Below are 20,814 nucleotides of genomic sequence, written 5' to 3'. Positions count from 1 at the left end.
CCCCGGAAATATGAGCCGTCATCTTCCCCGAACTCTTGCCAATCCGGTAACGGTGCCTCGGCCGACAAGAACCCTTGCGATAATTGTACCCAGCACTGCTCCAGTTTGCCGGGAGCCGATAATCCTATAGATTCTGTAAATCCAAACGATATCGGTCGAATAGGTTGTCTTCCTTTTTGCGGCAGTAGTGTCGGTGATGGTTTAAGTAAAGCTTCTAAGGATTATTCAAATATGGATTCGGGTCTAATAGAAAGTAATAGCCACTTAGCAATGGATGATTATCCTGCAGCGATGTATGAAAATAGTGTTAACGAGCACAATCGATAAGTGTGTCATTTGCAAATCATAAAATTCTCTTTGGTGCATTGTCGTAACAATTCTGATTACAGGTTCGGATTCGGAAATGATACTTGTACATACACATAAATATAAGTATGATTTCCTTCCCTAAGTTTTAAGAATCACATAATTTTAGCCTATAACATAAATAACTTCCTAATAAACATGATTAAAACAAATAATACTTTCTAAAGAATTGGGTATAATATCAATAAACTAATTATTGTCCTTAAACAATTTTTTAAGGCACTTTTGAAATTAAAATAACAGTTTCTTTTCAGTGAATTAATTCTGGAATCTTCCATGGGTAACATTTTTTGCTTTCTATATTTTATTCCTTTTCTTCTAATTACAAAAAATATCCATATGAGTTTTTGAGTTCCTATTTAATTTGATTAATAATGGATTCTTTGTTTCAGAGAAGGCGTGAAGGCGTAAATTACCCATTTTCATCATAGTTACTAAAGACCGGGCTTAAAAAAACCCAGCAGTCATACCTAAATTTATATAAATTAAAATTTTAGTCAACATTTTAGTATACAATACGATAGGAAAATAAATTTATGTTTAAACACAGCTATGGTGCTTAGTTGTTTTTAAAGATTAATTTATTGTGAAACTTTACATTTTAAGTTTAACTTTAATAAAAAAAGGAATACAACATTATACCCCAATTTTTATAAGATATGAGTTTTAAAGTTTAAAGGGTTTGTATTTTATTGATATAATTTACTAAAAAATATAAGGTATTTTTATCATAATAAAGAACCTTATAAACAATACCACTAAGATATTTTTAAGAATAGTGATAGGATTATTTAAAATTTTCGTAAATTATTTATTTCGTAAATTAATTTTATATCTGATAGAGTTTTTTAGCTAAAAAGGACGAAGAAAAAAACAAGCCACGAAACCAAGTTCTACTTGACTGCCATCTTCTACTCCAAACGTAAGCTGTAGATTTAAAAGATAGTATTTATTATTAATAACTTAAATAGTTTTTAAAGATTGACCAGAAATCAAAACACCGGGGAAATAACTGGAAAAACAGCCAACGATTTAAGAAACACCAAGCTAATAAATATCTGTGAATACTATCAAAAAAATGTTTGCGTTTAATTTTTTCCTTTTTTATTTTGGAAATATTTTAGATAAGCACACAAATTTAAATTTAAAAAGTTTAGAACATTATTTGGGCTAAAAAATTCAGGGTTGTAACCGATTATTATTTCAATGTTGTTCAGCACTGTTTCAGTCTGGTGGGTTATCAGGTGTGGCAGCTCCAAACGGAATCGCCATCCGGCAACACTAATCGCTTGGAAAAGTCTATCAACGTTTTGTGAAATGAAAATTGGACGAGAACATTTGTACATGAGTGATTAAAAAAATAAAATGGTTTCCATGCAATTCGTTTTGCAACCGCTTCCGGGCTCGGACGACCAGTTTATAGAAAGGTAAATATTCCGGCGATGATGGCTTCGGGGGCTCCGGTCTTACGCACATGTGAATACAAAATTCCATATAAATGTGTATGTACGGCTGCATGTATTTGTTATATGAAAATATATACGTACATGGTATATGTATCCGCAGGAAGATATGTATGTACTATGCCATTTACATGGAGCCGAAGCATAGGTGTTAGGCGGGGAACATATGCAATAATGTCCCCATCAAACTGTAAACATTGGCAGCCACCTTTGCGTGAGCGACTTCTGAAATTGCCATTTTTCTGCCACAATTTTTCTTCCGACACCATCCGTATATGTGTTCATGTGTTTGCCATGTGAGCGTTCTTCTCCTATGCATGTGTGCATGCACATACATGCCGATTAATTTGTCCGAATTCTAACTAACTATTCATTCTAGGAAGATCATTATTATATTGAATGTTACAATACTTTTGTTAGATTGGGCTTCAGATAACATGAGGCTTGCTAATTACTCCGATCCGGGTAAAACCAACATAATTTGCACATGTCTGTTCCGTTTCACATCTAGCGTTCCCCGCACATGTAACTGGGAATATAGTACGTTCCTTTTGAGAACTCACATGTTTCATTGTCGGTCAAAGATTGCATGTGTTATCTTCTTAGACAGCTTACGCGCTGTGCAATATATTGTTTAGATTATATTTGCAAGCGTCAGCAATTTCCCCACTGTATCAGATATCTAAGTAATTTGTTCTTTTCGCAGGATAAGAGAAGTGTCAGAGAAAGTGAATCGATTCGGCTATGGCACCCATCGCATATTCGAGCAGTTAAAGATTCCTGTTCGAGAAGTCGTTATAGGACCATCCCACATCGGAGTCCTGTTGGAGGATGGAAAAGCCTTCCGCGTATCCTTTTCGATTAACTCGGAAAAGCTTGACTTGACAAAAACTGATGCAAAATGGTATGTATAAGTATCTATTTCATCTGGTATTTTTATTGATTTGAACTTTACCCGCAGCGCCACAAGCGGTGGGGCAGGAACCGCCAGCGCCTCAAAGGCCCCTTCGTCATCTAGACCTATGGCTCGCTCTAGGGCGCGTCTCCTTAGGGCAACAGGACGTTCCAGTTCCACGGGACAAGGCTCGGGATCGAGAAGCACCGGCGTTATAATCGGTGGAAGCGCATCAAATCGGCCCTTGGTCACCGTTCCAGCCACATATGTGCCAGAGGAACTTATATCGCAAGCGGAAGTTGTTTTACAGGGCAAGAGTAGGAACCTCATTATTAGAGAATTACAGGTTGGTCCTAGATTAGTTAGTTATGTTCCAGAAATTATAAACTCTTTTCTGTAGCGCACCAATCTAGATGTAAACTTAGCTGTAAACAATCTTCTGTCGCGCGATGATGAGGAAGCCGAAGATACTGAGGAAGGCGCCGATAACTATGTGCCTGAAGACCTCATATCGTTGTTGGACAACGGCTTCAGTGGTGAGAACAACAGCGTGATCATCGATCCCTCCGATGGACTATTTTCGGAAGAGATATTTAGCAACTACTCGAGCATTCGAAAGTAAGTTCAATTTCATAAGATTAACACTCTTTAAAGGTGAAGTTACTACAACGAAAAGTTTATTTATTTTGTTAATGTCTAGCCTGCTTTTCGACCGCATTCGAAGTGAGCGTAGCAATTCTAATGCAAACGCTGCCGACAGTAACCAATCCAATCGCTCGGCCACAACGGCAGCTGCTCTGAGTGGGGGTAGCGGGCTCTCGGCCCAAATATCAGTAAATGCTGATCGGGAGGCATTCAGTCGCTGGCGCGATCGCCAGTACTACGGTCCTCGTCGCTGGATCAGCAAAGACGATTATACTTGGGAAAAGGATACTGGTAATTTCTCATTGATTATGCTGCCCTCCAACACATAAGTTTTCTTACGCTTCCGTAATTGTACATATAATTAGATGCCAAGAAAAAAGAACCCTCACCTATGCTTTCACCCATTTGGATCTCAGAGGAGCTGCAGCCGTGGCCTGAAAAAAGCTCAGTTCGGTTTAAAACCATCGGTGCACTGTATTCTGAGTTCATTGCCCTTTCAGAAAATGGAGATCTGTATCAGTGGCGTTGGTCAGATGCCGAGCCCTACAAATCTGAGGTAAGATTATTATTTTGGATTTTATACGAAAGCTGGCTTCATTCTATAACTAAACAATTGAATTCTTCAATCATTGCAGACGGAGAATGTTTATCATCCGAAAACCGTGACTCTCAACATTACCGAGAGGGTCGAACTCATCTCGGCAAACTTTATCCGATGCTCCGTCGTTACTGAAACTAATCGCGTGGCTACATGGATGGACGAACAGCTGGGTTACCTCGGCGCCAAGCTGGAGCACAATTCCTGCTCATTCAACGAGTTCATCTCAGACCCCATTACAAAGATCCATGTCTGCTCCTTGTACACAGTCGTCCGCACAGAGAGTAACAACATCTACTGGTGGGGCGTCCTGCCGTTCGATCAGCGTCGTTACCTTTGGGACAAGTTTCGCACCAAGACCAAGAAACCATTCAAGGTGGTGACCACAGACATAAATGTGGGCGCCCAAGTGATAATGAAGAAGTGCCCTATCTACCAGTCCGGATCGATCGGCTTTACATGTTCCAATGGTGTTCCGAAGGTGGGCCAGCTCCTAAACTCGGTGTGGAACTTCACCGATGTGTGCCGCATGAAGATCATAAATATCAACACAAGCTCGTGTCCCGAGAAGTCTCAAGCAACTGGTTCCACTGCGAGTGCTGCACCAGATAAGGACTCGCAGAAGACTACGACCATCCCCAGCGCAGGGAGCAGCAAGAATACCCAGTCGTTCTCGAGCAGCAAGGAGTCTACGGATCGCATCGATATGCCCCCGCCGCCGTCACCGGCATCTAGCACTTGCAGCGACACCGGAAGCGTTACATCCCACAAGCGGACAAAACGTGTTACCACCAAAGAGGACTCGAACGCACCGCAGGAGGGCAGAAAGGACGAGGAGCTGTGGCAGCTTAAGGATGTGGTATTCGTCGAGGACAAAGTGGGTCCTGTAGGCAAAGTCCTGAAAGTGGATGGTGATTTCGTTGCCGTTCGATTCCCGGCAATGAATCAGGCAGCAGCTGCAGCCGCGGCTTCCAACGCCGCCAGCACGAGCGCAAACGCTGCTTCCACATCGAAGGAGGAGGGCAAGGAAGATGACTGGCAGCAATGCCGATTGCTGCGTCGTGAGGACGTCCAGGTCTTTCGCACGGCAATGTCAACTAGAGGACCGGACTGGCTGCAAAAGCAGCCGAAGAAGATCAATATTGGCGCCGATTCTGCTGGCGTTCTGCTCCTCACTCTGGCCGTGGACTCGCGCGGCATTCATGTGGTGAAGAAGGTGCTCGGAAAGATCCACTACAGTCTGTACAATCTGTACAATAGTAAGCAGGAACAGAACTGCCTCTTCCCCACGGACTGTGCCTCGTTCATTGGCTCTTCACCGGCCTCTATTATGATGGCATGCAACAACGACTGCAGCGGCAACACCAGCACAATTATACTGCGCGATGGAAACGGAGCGCTGTATCCTTTGGCTAAGGACTGCTTGGGTTCCATCAAGGACCCCCAATGGTTCGACCTCCCTCCCGTAAAGTCTGTCACCATGGCCACTATCTCGTTGCCAGCAATGATCGGACACTCCGGCAACCTAAAGTCGAAGGTCTGCATGACGGCATTGCTGTTCGATACCCAGAAGCTGATGCCGCACATCCTGCGCTGCGATGTGAAGAATAGTTTTGCTGCACTCAGTCGTTTGGAAAGAGAGGATCAAGCCGACACGGCTTTGGTAGTAGAGGAGCGTTGCGACGGAGCTCGGAATATATTCCACGCTTGTGTAATCATGTGCGCTCCATCGTCCAACAAGGAAACGCCCCCAGATTCTCCAGGAGGCGGCACTGATAAGAAGTCCCTGGCAGTGGGCCTTTCCGTGGCCCGTTCCATGCCATCGGTTTCCACCAGCGCCTATGTCAGCAGCCAAGCCTTCGGGGCCAATTCCGCATCGAGTAACGAGAACTCTAGTTTCGCCACCATGAGCTCCTCGGCTGCCGCTGCCGGTTCATCAGCCTCACCGTCTGGCAACCGCGAAAATCGCATCAACCTGCGCGATATGAGACTCCGCCTAATCAACGCCGATCAAGCCGAGCAATCTGGAAGCCAGTCTTTGGGCAATTCCAGTGAGGACCACGCCTACATCCCGTGGCCGGCAGAGAACTCCACCGCCAGTAATCTGAGCACAGACAGTATCGAAGACGATATCTCAAAGATAATACCATCCTCCTCGCAGCACAGCTCCATGCTATCGAACATTAAGCTGGGTTCGCCGAACTACACCTTTGATTTGGCCCAGAGGAGGGAGCATGCGCTCCTTATCTTGCAGCAGATGTGCGTGAGTTCCGCTCTGCGTCCCCACCTGTGCCAGATGCTAAGCACCAAAGACGCTCAGGGCCAGACGCCGTTCATGCTCTCCGTATCGTGCCGCGCCTACGAGGCGGGCATTGTTTTGCTGAACACCATCCTAATGCTAACCGAGCAAGATCCGCAGCTCAAAGAGGCCATGATATTCCCCTCCGGCTCACCGGCCGATCAGTCGCCGCTACATGTTATTTGCTACAACGACACGTGCTCGTTCACCTGGACAGGGGCGGATCACATCAACCAGAACATCTTCGAGTGCAAGACCTGCGGATTGACTGGATCTCTATGCTGCTGCACGGAGTGCGCCCGTGTGTGCCACAAGGGTCATGATTGCAAACTCAAGCGAACGGCTCCCACGGCCTACTGCGATTGCTGGGAGAAATGCAAGTGCAAGGCCCTCATTGCCGGTAACCTGACAAAGCGATTTGCCCTCCTTTGCAAGCTGGTGTCCTGCACGGATCTGGTCACGAAGTTCAACTCCAAGGGAGAGTCCATCTTGCTGTTCCTCATTCAAACCGTTGGCCGGCAGATCGTGGAGCAGCGACAGTACCGCTTCAATGTGAGGGTGCGCAACGTGGGAAGCACAGCCAGTGGTTCGAACGGCAGTAACACAGTGATATCCAACCGAAAGTCTTCGACCGTTGACATGGAGACTGAAATGCCGGACCATGATCTGGAGCCGCCGAAGTTTGCGCGTAAGGCGTTGGAGCGCCTGCTGATAGATTGGAACGCGGTGCGTTCGATGATTATGAGCGGAGCGGAGAGAAGCGAGGTCAACTTCCAGAATCCGCCAGACAACTCCAGCTCGGAGGGCTTCAACATGTTTATCCAGACGCAACACGGATCCACGCTGCTGGATAAGTTCACCCACAGCTTGATCGTTAAGTGCACCGGCGATCATTTGGACACCCTGCTGCTAACCCTGGTTCGGGAGCTGCAGAACGTCAGTGTGCCCAATCGTTGCCAGGAAGCCGAGGAGGTGGCTCGCCGTTTTGTGCGCTCCGTTTCCCGGGTGTTCGTTATTTTCAATCTGGAGAAGCAACCGAACCCGGAAAAACGCAAGTCGCACACCTCGTGCAACAAGTACGTACAGAGCTGCGTAAAAGTCTTCCAAACTCTGCACAGAATATCCATCGAGGAGCTGTGCGAGGTATCCGAGGCCCTGATCGCACCTGTGCGTCTGGGAGTTGTGCGTCCCACGGCTCCATTCACGATGTCTTCGTCAAATCTGGATGTACGTGTAAATATAGACAAACAAAGGGAATCTTATCCTTTGCTATATCTTATAAATGCATAATCTAACGATATTCTTTTTTTCTTCTAGAACTCTGACGACTTGTTTAGTGTTGATCCCCTGGCGCCTTCGAATGTGGAAGCTTCCTCTGAGCAGGTCATTGGACATGATGCTGCCAACGATCAGAGTTCCAACTTTAATATTCAACAGAACTTTGACGTGGTTGCTATGGAGAGTGCGTATTTCAACAGACTACTTTTTTTTTTAGCATTTTTTTGATGCGTTTTTTATTATTTTTATTTATTTTAGCGATTCGCGACCCCTCAGAATCGGAGGAAGCTATCAATCGGGAGACTAATTCGCACAGCCAAGACGACGAGCTGATTGAAAATCAACGGAATGAGGACGGCATGATGCAAGATGACGAGAGCGACAATGACTTTGCTTTCAACGATGCTGAGACTGAATCGGACTCCGATGACAACCAAAGCAACCAGGAGGTACAGCGCAGCGTTCAGACTGGAGCGACAGTTGGCTCCGAAACTGGTAAGCTTTCTAAATATCTTCCTGTTTTAATTGTGATATTCACGATCCTTTTCTTAAGATATTGGAGTTCTGTTTCTGGAGGACGAGTCTGGAGACTCATCGGCCCAAGAGGAAGACGGCTCTGAGGATGGAGAATCTGACGATCATTCTGATGAATTTAATTTCAATGACCAGCAACTCGAACGCCGCACCACAAATTCAAACACTCGCAGCGATCTAGCTCCTCAGACAATGCAATGGGCCATCCGGAACAGAGACACCGCCCGTTCATCGGTCAGGGTGCCAACTGGGTCCAATTTGGTGTTCATCGATCCGATGGCCCTTCGACGCTCCACTGTGCCAGCGAGCACTGCGGTAACTACGCCCTCGATTGAGCCCCACACCATGGCGACTACGGCCAGTAATCTGGCACGGGCATTCGGGATCGCCGTTCGTCAAATATCCGAACTTATTAGCATACTTTCGTACAACATCCTAAATGACATTGAAACATCGCTGAAAATTCAACCAGAAGAGGCCATTGCAGTCCAAGTAAGTCGTTTTCATCCTTTTTTCATCGAAAACTCAACTAAACTGGTTTAATTCTCGCAGAACTTTGTGGAAAAACGTTTAAAGGCTACCTGGGACTGGATGTTCACGGTTATGGATGGCACCGAGGCACAGCTGAAGTTTGGAGCCTACTTGACCAACTACACCGATCCCAATCACCCTCTGCACCCGCTCAACCTTAGTGCCCAGGCCTCAACTAACCAGACACCAGCTCCTACCACATCCACCACTGTTGGCGTCAATATGATGGGTGCGTACAATATAAATATTAGATTCTTACTATAAATATTTACTCAACAAGAATGTATTTGTGTAGGCTCCAACTCGCGACGCGATTTCTTCACCTACTGCTTGTCTCTGATGCGTGCCCACACCTCGGAGCACAGGGACGCCCTGCCCGTTTTGGACATAACGGCCCTGCGTCACATTGGCTACGTGCTGGATGCCTTCGTTTACTATATGCGCAATGACACGGGCTTCTACGACAAGCAAGAGACCATATCGGGACGCGTCAACAATCTTTCGCCCATGGTGGAGAGCTATGATACCGACGACGAGCTGACCAATCTAGAGGACTTCAACGCCGAAGTGCAGCCATCGACGAGTGGCCAGTCCTCCGGTAACGTGGGTACCCGCCGGCATGCTTTCTTTACTCGATCCGAGTCCACACTCAGTTTGGGCTGCTCGGCTCCAGAGGGATTCGATCTGCCACTGGATATGGCCATGCCGTTGGCCGACAAACCCCACTTACTGCAGCCAAATTCAAAGCGGCAGGAGCTTTTCGCCAACCTGCCCCTTCTGGTCACAACGAACGACAGCAGTGGCTCGCCCAGCGACAATGGCGGCAACACAATTGATTTCCCTCCCACGAGGCTTGGATTTTCGGCTTCCTTAAAAAGGAACGAGCATGTTTATGAAACAGTCCCAGCCAAACAGAGTATGGAGGTGACGGTAAATGCCGAGTCTGGCAGGAGCGGTGATGGAAACGTAACTTATAAGGCTGAAGCTTCCACAGACTCCAATATTTACGTTCAATTAAAAAAGAAACAGGGCACGGATGATTTTAAATCCCACAAAGAGGCTGACGGTGAGTAATGCTGTCTGTTTTTTGAATTCTAATACTTACCTTGGTTTATCTCTCGGCTAACAGGAAATAATAGCAAGTTCGACAAAGTTGTATTAATGGAAACGGATGACATTAGTAATGTCCCAAGCACTAGCAAATCGACTGAAGCATTAATGGCAACTCGCCCGGAAGTGATCATAGCACCAAATAAGGCCACTCCTGCTCGCAGCGTTATTGTATTGGCTGGAGGATCCTGTTTGAAGTCGATGGACTCGGATATGAGCAGCGCTTCCTCGTCCAATTCCTCGACTCCGGAACAAGTTAAATGTGATACCCAGAACCAAAAGTCGACGCACCAGCCACTAAGTTTCCCACTTCGAGGTTCATTGTTTTATCAAAGTAGCTTCTCTGAGCTGCCATCTTGGAACTTTTTGCTCAGCCGCTGGAAGCTCACCTTGGATCTGTTTGGACGCGTGTTCATGGACGATGTTGGAATGGAGCACGGCTCGGTCTTGCCAGAGCTACGTGGTTTCCCAGTAAAGGAAATGCGATTCCGTCGTCACATGGAAAAGCTGCGCAATGGACAGCAGCGCGACTTGGTGCTTTGCAAGTTGGAGCGCAATCGGGAGAATCTGATTATACAGACATTCAAGGAATTGAATACCCAATTCGGAAACCAGAATCGACGTTCCCAGCCGCCCATCACATTCAACCGGGTGAAGGTGACATTCAAGGACGAACCCGGTGAAGGTTCAGGCGTGGCGCGTAGCTTCTATACATCCATTGCCGAGGCGTTGCTGGCCAGCGCCAAGATTCCCAGTTTGGAATCAGTCCAGGTGGGCAACACTCACAGCAAGTATGGTGTGCCGTTCTCGAGTATTTTACGCAGCCGCACTGTCTCCGGATCCAGTCGCGAACCATCAACGTTGCAGCGCCGCGGCACTAGCAGCAAGATCCTGTGGCGCACGGCTCGCGAGCGAAAGATTTTGAATGTGGATGCCAGACCGTACACCCCCTTGAATAGCGCCGGTAAATTCTGATATTTACGCATTTTATGGTTCATTTTCATCATTGCTTTTCTCAAATAGATAATTCGAATGCGGAGACAATGAATGATCATTTGTCCGTCCACCTGCAACAACTGGGTGAACGCCTGTACCCGAAGGTGAGTCTGGTGGTTAAAATTTAATGGCAAATTATAAAGAAATATCTTTTTGATAGATACACTCATTAAATCCAACGCATGCACCGAAGATAACTGGAATGCTTCTGGAGATACCAACGCCCCAGCTCCTGTCAGTTCTGTCCTCGGACGAGACCCTGCGTCAGAAAGTGAATGAAGCCGTTGAAATTATAACCTTTAAACAAAAAACGGATGCCAATGCGCAAAGTAGTCAACCAAAAAAATTACCATCCGTTGTGCTTGTTGAGCCAGTGGACGATGATAACGAGCCATTGTTTTATTCCCCGGGCAAACGTGGCTTCTACACTCCACGCCAGGGTTTCGCTTCATTTGAACGCATTAATGCATTTAGAAATATTGGAAGGTAAACATTCTTCAACCATTTCAGTCTTTGATGAATCTTTCTAAGACTTTCTTTTACTTTTCAGACTTATCGGACTTTGCTTACTGCAAAATGAACTACTTCCATTGTTCCTGCAAAGACATGTATTGAAATACATTCTAGGACGCAAAATAAAGTTCCATGATCTGGCATTTTTCGATCCGGCTCTGTACGAATCTTTTAGGCAAATTATCCAAAACGCCCAAACTAAGGAAGGCGAAGAAAATATCAATAGAATGGAGCTATGTTTTGTGTAAGTAGATCATTATAACTATGGAGTAACTGAAGGTATAACGATAATGGAAATTTATTGCAGAATCGATCTAATGAAGGAGGAGGGTTGTGGAAACCGAGAGCTTATCCCCGGTGGTCGAGACGTAGCGGTCACTTCTAGTAACATTTTTGAATACATAAGACGCTATACAGAATATAGGTTAATAAAATCCCAGGAAAAGGCACTCGAGGTAAATACTTATACTACAAAATGTTTAAAAACATAAATCTGAACACGATCTCTGGTTTTATTAGGCTCTCAAAGACGGAGTTTTCGACGTGTTACCTGACAACAGCATGAATAGCTTGACCGCAGAGGACCTGCGTCTTCTGCTGAACGGTGTTGGCGATATTAATGTCTCAACCTTGATTTCCTATACCACCTTTAACGACGAATCTAGCGAGGGTCCGGATAAACTTTTGAAATTTAAGAAATGGTTTTGGAGTATAGTGGAAAAAATGAACACTTTGGAACGCCAAGACTTGGTAAGACATCATATACTCGAGAAGCACAACGAATATGTTTCTAATTCCTATTCTTATCCGTCATTAAGGTATACTTCTGGACTGGCTCACCAGCTCTGCCTGCTTCGGAGGAGGGATTCCAACCGTTACCATCTGTCACCATCAGACCTGCGGATGACTCCCATCTCCCGACTGCTAACACCTGTATATCTCGGCTGTATATTCCCCTGTACTCCAGCAAATCAATTTTACGCAGTAAAATGCTGATGGCCATTAAATCCAAGAACTTTGGATTTGTATAAGCGAATGAAAACTTTTCCGAGTGTATAAGGTTAAATATCATTTCTTAATTAATGTTAGGTTTCTTTGATTTTCGATTTGGCGTTTTTTTTTTATTTTATAGTATCATTCCCATATCGGATTATTCATTTTTGACCATTCTTTTTCAAAATTCAAACATGATGCCATTATGAAAAGCGATTGGCGAGAACTCGACTGTCTGATTTTCTAGGACCTTGTAGTAAACAAAAAATGAAGTTTCCACAAAAAGAAAGAAAAGAATATGTAACCCAGAAAACGGCCAATTAGGTATTAGGAAGCCTATGTTTTAATTTTTAAACTCTTAAATAAAGTATGTTTTCTAAAGTATGACTTATGCACATGTATATTTATCGATATTGATTCAATAGAACTTTGAAGAAATAAACAATAACCTTAAGACCTTATGGAATTACTGTATAATAAACAAAATTGAGTAATAATTACCGTGTTTGAAATTTCTATAGGGAGCTAACTTTAGAAATGCTGGAAGTGTGTCCATTGATTGAAAATCTACGACGTTGATTCTAAAAATAAACCCATTTATGTTTTTTTTTTGAATTTTTTTATTTGAATAACATAGTCATAAGCCATTACATAAACCTATCCTTTAGGCTAAATTTTTTCTTGAACACGTTGTTGAAAGAAATCATTAGTTGTTAGACAAAACAAAAAGGTACATAAACAAATTAGCAAAAACACCAAAACATTAAAAAAAAAAATTTAAATAAGATTATTCAATGATTACTGGAAACTTTTCAACTTCTTCACACTGCTTGTTGAAACTGGTAATAAAATCCTGCAATTGAGCTTCATGTTCAATGTCCTTGCGGGAACGCTTATGCGGACGGCTCTTTTGCGGAGATACTAAACTATTATTGAGCGAGTCCTGCTCGTCCTCATCCTCTGAAGATTCACTATCTACGTACAGAAGCTGCACTCTCTGTTTCCGCTTTCTTTTTGGTCTTTCCCTTACGTACGTTCGCCTTGGTTTCTGCAAATAAAGATGATTTTATGAATAATATATCACTATAATCATACTACTTAATATTTTGAAAATATGGATATTTTGTGCGAGCTGCTTACTACCGTTCAAAGATAACACTAAAGTCTTTGCGGCCCTGTTAGCTCAACTGAGTTCCTTAACTTGCCCCAGTTTAAGATTAATTTAGCGCCAATTGGCTGATGTAGACATATATTACTTTGCAATGCCTTCACCTTTTTGGCACCAATAATAAAATAAAATATTCTTCTATATAGACCCATACCTTTTCGTTAAATGTCACATCTGGTTCTTCTTGCTCTTTAAAAAGTCCTACGGATTCGTCTGCAACCAGTGCATTTTTTGGACGTGGGCGACTTTGATGCACCATTGTGGAGCTGAAAACATCTCGAATATCCTGCTGTTTTGTGTAGAACTCTTTAAGGGTATCGCGACGCAGGGGAGAATTGGAAACTAGAGGGAGATTAGAAGGACGCATTTCTGCCAAGCGCTGGAGTTTATCATGCAATGTCACATCTTGACTTCCTGAAGGTGAGGAATCTGTGGTTACCACACTATCATTAAGGAACTCCTCAAATCCGAAAAGATTTCGTTTTTCCGTTTGCCTTGGACTCTTTTCGTTTAGCGACCCGAAAAGATTCACCCTCGTTTGAGTCCGACTGGGTGATGATTGAGCTCCAGACTTTTCGATTGCTGTGGAATTAAACTGCCTTGAAGGTGTCACTTCCTTTGAGGGTGTGGTTTGAATATTCTTCTTCCATGAGGGCAGCACAACCACATCTAGTATGTTAATATCTTTAAAGGGCGTGCGTTTCTGCTGGGTTCTTCGGGGATTTGGCAAATGAACATAGTTCTCAACGTCTTCTGCGCTCGTATCGATAACCTGGTAACTGGGGGCTTGTGATGTATTGGGAATCGGAGGCGGCATGTTCTCCTCGTTCGACTCATTAGTTATTGACTCTACTCGTTGATCTTGCATAGCCGGACAATTAGACTCATTTGATTGGTTACGGGGCTCATCCGGTACATAGACATGTCTTCGGCGAATATGGTCACTGGAGTAAGATGGGAGTTGGGATGTATTGAAGCCAAACACAAAAGTATTTGGCATGGCCGACTCGTCGGAAACGCGCCAGGGAGATGCACTTCCCGATGGTGAATGCCGTGGAATAGGGGATATAGCTGTGGTGGTAGATATATTTCCAGGGATCGGGGCTGTCTTACGGTTCAAGGGTGTGCTGATCAACTGACGGGCTATGTTTAGTAATTCGCGCCGCTTGTCTTTCGATTGCTGGTTGTCCTGTGTCTTCGTTTGATTAAGAAGAACAGACCGGGCTAAAGTACTGTAAGCACCATCACTGGCCTGCTTGGATGTATTTGGCTTGGCTGTCGACCGACTTTCGGGAACTTGGACAGGTTCTGCATGCACATCTTCGTCTAAGGGCTCGTAAATAGGAGACATGGCGCGAGTTGGGCAGCTCAATTGAGGTTCACTGGGTTGCTGGTCTTTTCCATTGGCCATTTCTGATTTCTTGAGCGAAACCTGCCTTCTTTTTCCCACTGGCCTAATTTTCTTCTTTATAGGTTTGATTCGAGTTTTACCATCCTTTTTCGAACGCATCATCAAGCAAGCCTTGCCATCGTTCACCATGCGCTGTATTATGTCAGCCGCGGGGTCGTTTCGGGTATTGTCATCTTTTATTTGCGATTCGGAAAGGAACTCGTAAACGTTTCTCGTCACAGACGATCTTGTTCTTTGATTTTTGTCCTCTCTGTGAAAAAAGCGTGACTTTTTTGAGGAGGAAGGCTCCGCACTCGGTGGCGATGTTGCAATTCTTTTCAGGCGCACTGTTTAAAGGTTTATGTGATTAGTTTAAGCTTAAAAAGTGTATATCCGCACGTACCTTGAACCCTTTTTACCGGGCTTGGGGTATTTATCTGTTCAGGAGCGCACATTGTAGAGTTCCGGGCCGGTTCGAAGGAGCTGTTTTCCACAGCATCGGGAAACTTCTGCTCTTCCTTTGAAGGGGTGTTTTTCCGAAGCCGTAGGCGTCTGATTTTAACAACGCATTTACGCAGCGCAAATTGCCTCGGCGTTGCCGCATCTTCATTGTTATTTGTAGTTTTCTTGTTACGCAAAACGATTCTGGTGGTTGGCTTTTTGTGAGCACAAGGCTCTGTTCGTTTTTTAACCATTGTTTTTATAGTTTGTTTGGAGAATAGAAATCACGATTTTTGTACAGCTCCCGCCTCGAGCTAGAGGTGGGTGGGTCATACAGATCGCGATAGACTTAGATATTATCGGTATTTCGTACTATCGATAATTTTATACACAATAATCAATCTCCAACGTTTTGGGACATAAAAGAAATAGAATTCAGGTTTAAAAGCTGCTTTCAGTTTGATAAAATCCGAGAATTACTGAAAAAGTCTGAAAACCCGATAAATGACCGCATTCTGTAGAAGTTAGGTGTTTTCTAACACTATTTCGTGACTCGTGACTGCTCCGATGAATCGACACCTCGTGCTAGTTCAACAGCTGACTGGTCGTGACTATCGCTACAACAACACGTATTGCCCTCGCAATAATGTAAAAAATAAATAATTAGCTATTTCCAAAAAATCCAAATTCCAAATTCCTTGCACTTCGGATCGACGCCAGTGCGTGTGTGTTATTGTGAAAGTGTACCACATCAAAGACTCTATTACTAAACGACTACAACAGAAAAAAAAGCCAAATCGAAAATCAAGTGAAAGTTTTCTCTTGCCTTGTCTTTGTTTTGTAATTGTAATTTTGCTGCCAGCCGCCCGTATTACTGGCAATATTGGACAGAACGGAGATCGGATACAGTGACGCTGGTGCGGGTGCGGGGTGTAGTTGTATCTTGTATGGCATAGCACTCGCGGGCTGATTTGCTTGTGATTGTGTCGCATATATATTCAAATCGAATAGCAGTCTGGGACTGCTGCAAAAGGCCTTGCGAACTTCTGCGCCAGGTACTGTGCGACGATATGATGTGGATTGGATTGGCTGGCACGAGGAGAATCCCAATAAGAAACTAGCGCGAAACCCTCCCCACTCCTTGCCATCACCCAGCACCCATCCCCCTGTTTAGCTTTCCCAATGCAAAATTGACATACATAACACGACATACATACAAATAGTGGCAACAAACAATTGCAATCCCAGACCCGAAGCGAAGGCTAACTGTGACGACACTGTGGGAAATCAAGCCAATGCAGATGTACATATCTGCCTCCGTAGTTGTAGCTGCAAATTATGTCTCAGGGTCAAGGACACTGCTTCCCTACCCGTTGTTTGACCTTATTAATAGGAATAGAACACTGGCTGACAGCAGCGAGGCTTCATTTCTTTAATTTCATCCGAGATTATTAAGACTTCAGTCCGTAAAGTAACGTAAAATATTTACGAAATTAATAGACATAATTTCTGATCTTATCTCTTCAAAATCAACATAAAATTGACTTGGCTATGTGTTTGCTTGACAAAGATCTGTGCAAAACACACCTAGCTACTTTACTTATTTTCTTATGGTATTATCGTAAGAACAATGGCCCACCCGAAAGAATGCCATGTAAATAAAAGCCATTTTCCTTTTATTGACAGAACAACTGCATCGCTGTGGCTGGCTCCGCGCACAAAACGATGTGCGATACCAAAGACGATGCAGAGAAATGGAAATGTGACATCTGCACCTACGAGAACTACCCATCCTCACTCAAGTGCACCATGTGCCAGGCGTCGAAGCCGCTGCTCAACGAGGATATCTTTCGGTGAGTAAAAAATAGTAAGACATTGACCCAGATTCCGATTAACTAACTACCCATTTACGCAGGCTGAGCCCTGCCCAGGAGAGCAGTTGTGCGGCGGAGGAGGCGGCTGGAGTGGAGCCCTCCCCCACATCAACCTGTTACTCCCTGCAGCCGCAGAACCAGGCGCGCCAAAGCAATGTGGCTGATAGTGAAAAGTGGCCCTGTAAGGTGTGCACCTATCTGAATTGGCCACGCAGCCTTCGCTGCATCCAGTGTTGCACAAAACGCGGCGGAGACGCTGTCGAGCGGGCGTCCAGCAACAAAGATCACGACAACGAGGCTGACGCGGATAGGGCCGGCGAGGCATTGCAGGCAATGCGCATCAGTGGTTCGGACACAGAATTGGCTGGCAACAAGCCGACCCAACTTCTAATCGGAGCCACAGCCTCCAATCGTTTGACCCTTAGTCCAAGTATTGATGATGCTACGCACCTAAACAATCTCACTAATGCGTCCCACAACCAGTTGCAATCCCAGACTCAACATCCTGTTAATCAACAACAACATCACCATCCTCCTCAGCAACGGGATGCCTTGTCAACGGTATCGCCCCAGAAAAAACCATGCTTTGTGTCCAAATGGGCGTGTAACGTATGTTTTTCATTCCATCACCGCCATTAAAATGCCACAATATAAAGATTTCTTTACAGTCCTGCACCTATGAGAATTGGCCGAGGAGCATCAAGTGCTCAATGTGCGGCAAAACAAGGGAGCGTGAAATCACTGGGTCACAGACCGACTTGCATGCCTCTTCTAGCTTGAACATTCAGGAGGAGCATCAACAACAACAGCAACAGCAGCAAAGTGTGGATACCGTCAGTGTCAATAATTCTTTTAATAAGAAACACATTTACCAACTGGGTAAGTAACTGAGTTAATGAACTACTACTTGTATTACTTATCATTGTCATTCTACTTGTAGGTTCCTCGGAAACCATCAACAACTGTGATACGGTGCAAGAGCGACAGGAGCGCCGACAGCGTCAGATCCGGCGTCAGGTAGATTGGCAATGGTTGAACGCTTGCCTGGGGGTCGTGGAAAACAACTACAGTGCCGTGGAGGCGTATCTTTCATGTGGCGGCAATCCGGCACGCTCTTTAACCAGCACGGAGATTGCTGCCCTAAATCGGAACTCGGCCTTCGATGTGGGCCACACGTTGATACACCTGGCCATTCGATTTCACCGCGAAGAGATGTTGCCCATGCTGCTGGCTCAGATATCCGGATCGGGTCCGGGCATTAAGCGCGTGCCGTCCTATGTGGCTCCAGACTTGGCAGCGGATATTCGGCGCCACTTTGCCAATACTCTGCGCCTGCGCAAGTCGGGACTCTCCTGCCACTACGTGCAGAAGCATGCAACATTTGCCCTCCCCGCCGAGATTGAGGAGCTACCGATTCCCATTCAGGAGCAACTATATGATGAGCTTCTTGATCGCGACGCCCAAAAACAGCTGGAGAACCCACCACCGGCTCTAAATTGGTCCATGGAGATCACAGCTCGTCTCAGCTCTCGCATGTTTGTCCTGTGGAATCGCAGCGCAGGCGATTGCTTGCTGGACTCCGCCATGCAGGCCACCTGGGGCGTGTTCGACCGCGACAACATACTGAGAAGGGCCTTGGCCGATACACTGCATCAATGTGGTCATGTGTAAGTATAAAATAAATAATACTAGGTGATCAAGAACTATCTGTAATCTCTTTTTCCTTTTCATTCAGATTCTTTGCGCGCTGGAAAGAGTACGAAATGCTTCAGGCTGCGATGCTTCACTTCACCTTGGAAGACTCGCAATGGGAGGAAGACTGGAGCACACTTCTGTCACTGGCCAGTCAGCCTGGCTCGTCCTTGGAACAACTGCACATTTTTGCTCTGGCACACATCTTGCGACGTCCAATCATTGTGTACGGGGTGAAGTACGTGAAGAGCTTTCGGGGTGAAGACATCGGCTATGCCCGTTTCGAAGGTCAGTGGTCATTGCTTTTAATTAAAATTGTCATTAAGTAAGCAACGATGTCTTTTTAGGTGTATATTTGCCTTTGTTATGGGATCAAAACTTCTGTACCAAGTCGCCAATCGCCCTGGGTTACACTCGCGGGCACTTCAGTGCACTGGTGCCGATGGAACCCTTTACCCGCATCGATGGACGCCGCGATGATGTCGAGGATGTGACCTATCTGCCGTTGATGGACTGCGAGCTGAAACTCTTGCCAATACATTTCCTCACACAATCTGAGGTTAGATATTAATCATGTGCAGTAGCTTGCAAGTTAACCAGAAAATAATATTTATAATATTGTACAGGTTGGCAATGAAGAGTCTATGATGCGCCAGTGGCTGGACGTGTGTGTAACTGACGGCGGCCTGCTAGTGGCACAGCAAAAGCTTGGAAAACGTCCTCTCCTTGTGGCACAGATGCTGGAGGAGTGGCTGAATCACTACCGTCGCATTGCGTAAGCTAGTACTAAACGAGGAAGCAATATAGTTAAATAACTCTTTTGATCAACTTCTTTAGACAGGTGATAACCGCACCTTTTATTCGCCGCCCGCAAATCACACACTATTCGAGTGATGGAGACTCAGATGAGGAATAGAACCGGGACATTCTTAAACAAGTTTCAGAACAGTAATTTGCGCATATATTTGAAAATCCTTTTTGTACTTTTGGCAAATCGGTTCGCATAGAAAAAGGATTATGAAACAAGAGAATGAAGTGCAGATCCTACCCGCATGCACTCGCAGTTCGCTAATGGAAACTATAGAGAATACATATTCATATTTGCAAGCAGTTAAAAAGTTGTAGTTGTAACTAAATTGAAGGCAAACCAAAGGTTAAGCAGAAGTGTACGAAACGCATTGATTGACTTATATATATCATATCCGTTCCCAATTCAACGTTCGTTGATTTTAGTCAAATTTATTCACACACTGGGTCGACGAGGCAATGTAGGAGTAGACCATAAAGTAAACGAAATTGAAGCTATACACTGGTAGATCTAATTACACTCACATCTGAAACAATCCATTAAGTGAATTTTGATGCCGGCAGTTTAGGCGAAAAATTATATGCGTATGTGCTAGATGTTGTAAACACCCAAGAATCCCAGGCTGAGGAGGGGCTTATATTATTGAAAATCTCGATGTACTATTAAATTTTAAACGGTGTAGCCCACACACCACATATGTAAGAATATTTGGGTGAATATGAATGTTTCTAAATGGGCGTCATTGAAAAGTTTATTGATAGTTTTTAAAACACTTTTTGGAATTATGAATCATTATACATTCATGCCTATAAATATTATATATAAATATATATTACGTATATAGAAATCCTACGGTTCTAGAAAGTTGAACAAAGGGCCAATAATATAATGAATTTTATTCTAATTGTATTATATATGGAATTTTATCTCATTATTATTTTTGTTAGTAATGTTATTAAAATTATTATTACTATTACTACCTTCTAAGAAAGCTTATTGTGCAAATGTACACGCAAAATGCATGGAAAACAAAACACATATTTAAATAAACGTTTTAAGTAAAATTTCAACGGTAAAAATTTGTTTCATTTATACTTAATGCAATTGAAATATGTGAAGAGTTTTTAAAAACCAACTTCAAAAAATATTTGATTTTGGCTTTCCACGATTGCTATTCAACGGTTTTTCTATTCGATTCCCGTTATCGACATCGAATAATA

The 20,814-nt window shown here is 44.3% G+C and overlaps 3 protein-coding genes and 1 non-coding gene across 10 annotated transcripts; 2 read left to right on the top strand and 2 right to left on the bottom strand.

The window, feature by feature from the left end:
- Positions 1–1,616: 1,616 nt before the first annotated feature.
- On the top strand, positions 1,617–12,718 carry hyd (E3 ubiquitin-protein ligase hyd). The gene is made up of 19 exons (XM_017236529.3): positions 1,617–1,793; positions 2,536–2,733; positions 2,791–3,070; positions 3,125–3,342; positions 3,425–3,660; positions 3,735–3,925; positions 4,005–7,493; positions 7,584–7,728; positions 7,803–8,039; positions 8,098–8,570; positions 8,631–8,838; positions 8,905–9,675; positions 9,739–10,683; positions 10,743–10,819; positions 10,876–11,201; positions 11,266–11,472; positions 11,536–11,683; positions 11,748–11,978; positions 12,047–12,718. The coding sequence occupies exons 1-19, from the start codon at positions 1,732–1,734 to the stop codon at positions 12,257–12,259; spliced, it is 8,655 nt and encodes a 2,884-aa protein (XP_017092018.2). The 5' UTR covers positions 1,617–1,731; the 3' UTR covers positions 12,260–12,718.
- A 170-nt stretch (positions 12,719–12,888) lies between these two features.
- Positions 12,889–15,560, bottom strand: dmt (dalmatian). The gene is made up of 3 exons (XM_017236115.3): positions 15,183–15,560; positions 13,544–15,126; positions 12,889–13,269 (listed from the first exon to the last, which is right to left on the bottom strand). Exons 1-3 carry the CDS (start codon positions 15,472–15,474, stop codon positions 13,009–13,011), a joined length of 2,136 nt encoding a protein of 711 aa, XP_017091604.3. The 5' UTR covers positions 15,475–15,560; the 3' UTR covers positions 12,889–13,008.
- On the bottom strand, positions 13,344–13,507 carry LOC122321682 (small Cajal body-specific RNA PsiU1-6). The gene has a single exon (XR_006246212.1). It is a non-coding gene; the product is annotated as a small Cajal body-specific RNA PsiU1-6 (non-coding RNA).
- On the top strand, positions 13,668–20,673 carry trbd (ubiquitin thioesterase trabid). Of its 7 annotated transcripts, none has more exons than XM_070281932.1 (9): positions 13,668–13,809; positions 16,907–17,073; positions 17,136–17,703; positions 17,763–17,973; positions 18,035–18,761; positions 18,830–19,074; positions 19,134–19,345; positions 19,413–19,561; positions 19,624–20,673. In XM_070281932.1, the coding sequence occupies exons 1-9, from the start codon at positions 13,786–13,788 to the stop codon at positions 19,700–19,702; spliced, it is 2,382 nt and encodes a 793-aa protein (XP_070138033.1). In that variant the 5' UTR covers positions 13,668–13,785; the 3' UTR covers positions 19,703–20,673. The 7 variants fall into 7 exon arrangements, with proteins under 7 accessions (XP_070138033.1, XP_070138035.1, XP_070138036.1 ...); XM_070281934.1 differs by lacking the exon at positions 13,668–13,809 and adding an exon at positions 15,810–15,939; XM_070281935.1 differs by lacking the exon at positions 13,668–13,809 and adding an exon at positions 15,817–15,945.
- The last annotated feature ends 141 nt before the right edge of the window (positions 20,674–20,814 follow it).

Source organism: Drosophila bipectinata, chromosome 3R (assembly GCF_030179905.1).
Source record: "Drosophila bipectinata strain 14024-0381.07 chromosome 3R, DbipHiC1v2, whole genome shotgun sequence".
NCBI lineage: Eukaryota > Metazoa > Arthropoda > Insecta > Diptera > Drosophilidae > Drosophila > Drosophila bipectinata.
Note: the sequence above shows the minus strand (reverse complement) of the source record. Positions and strands in the feature narration are given on the sequence as shown.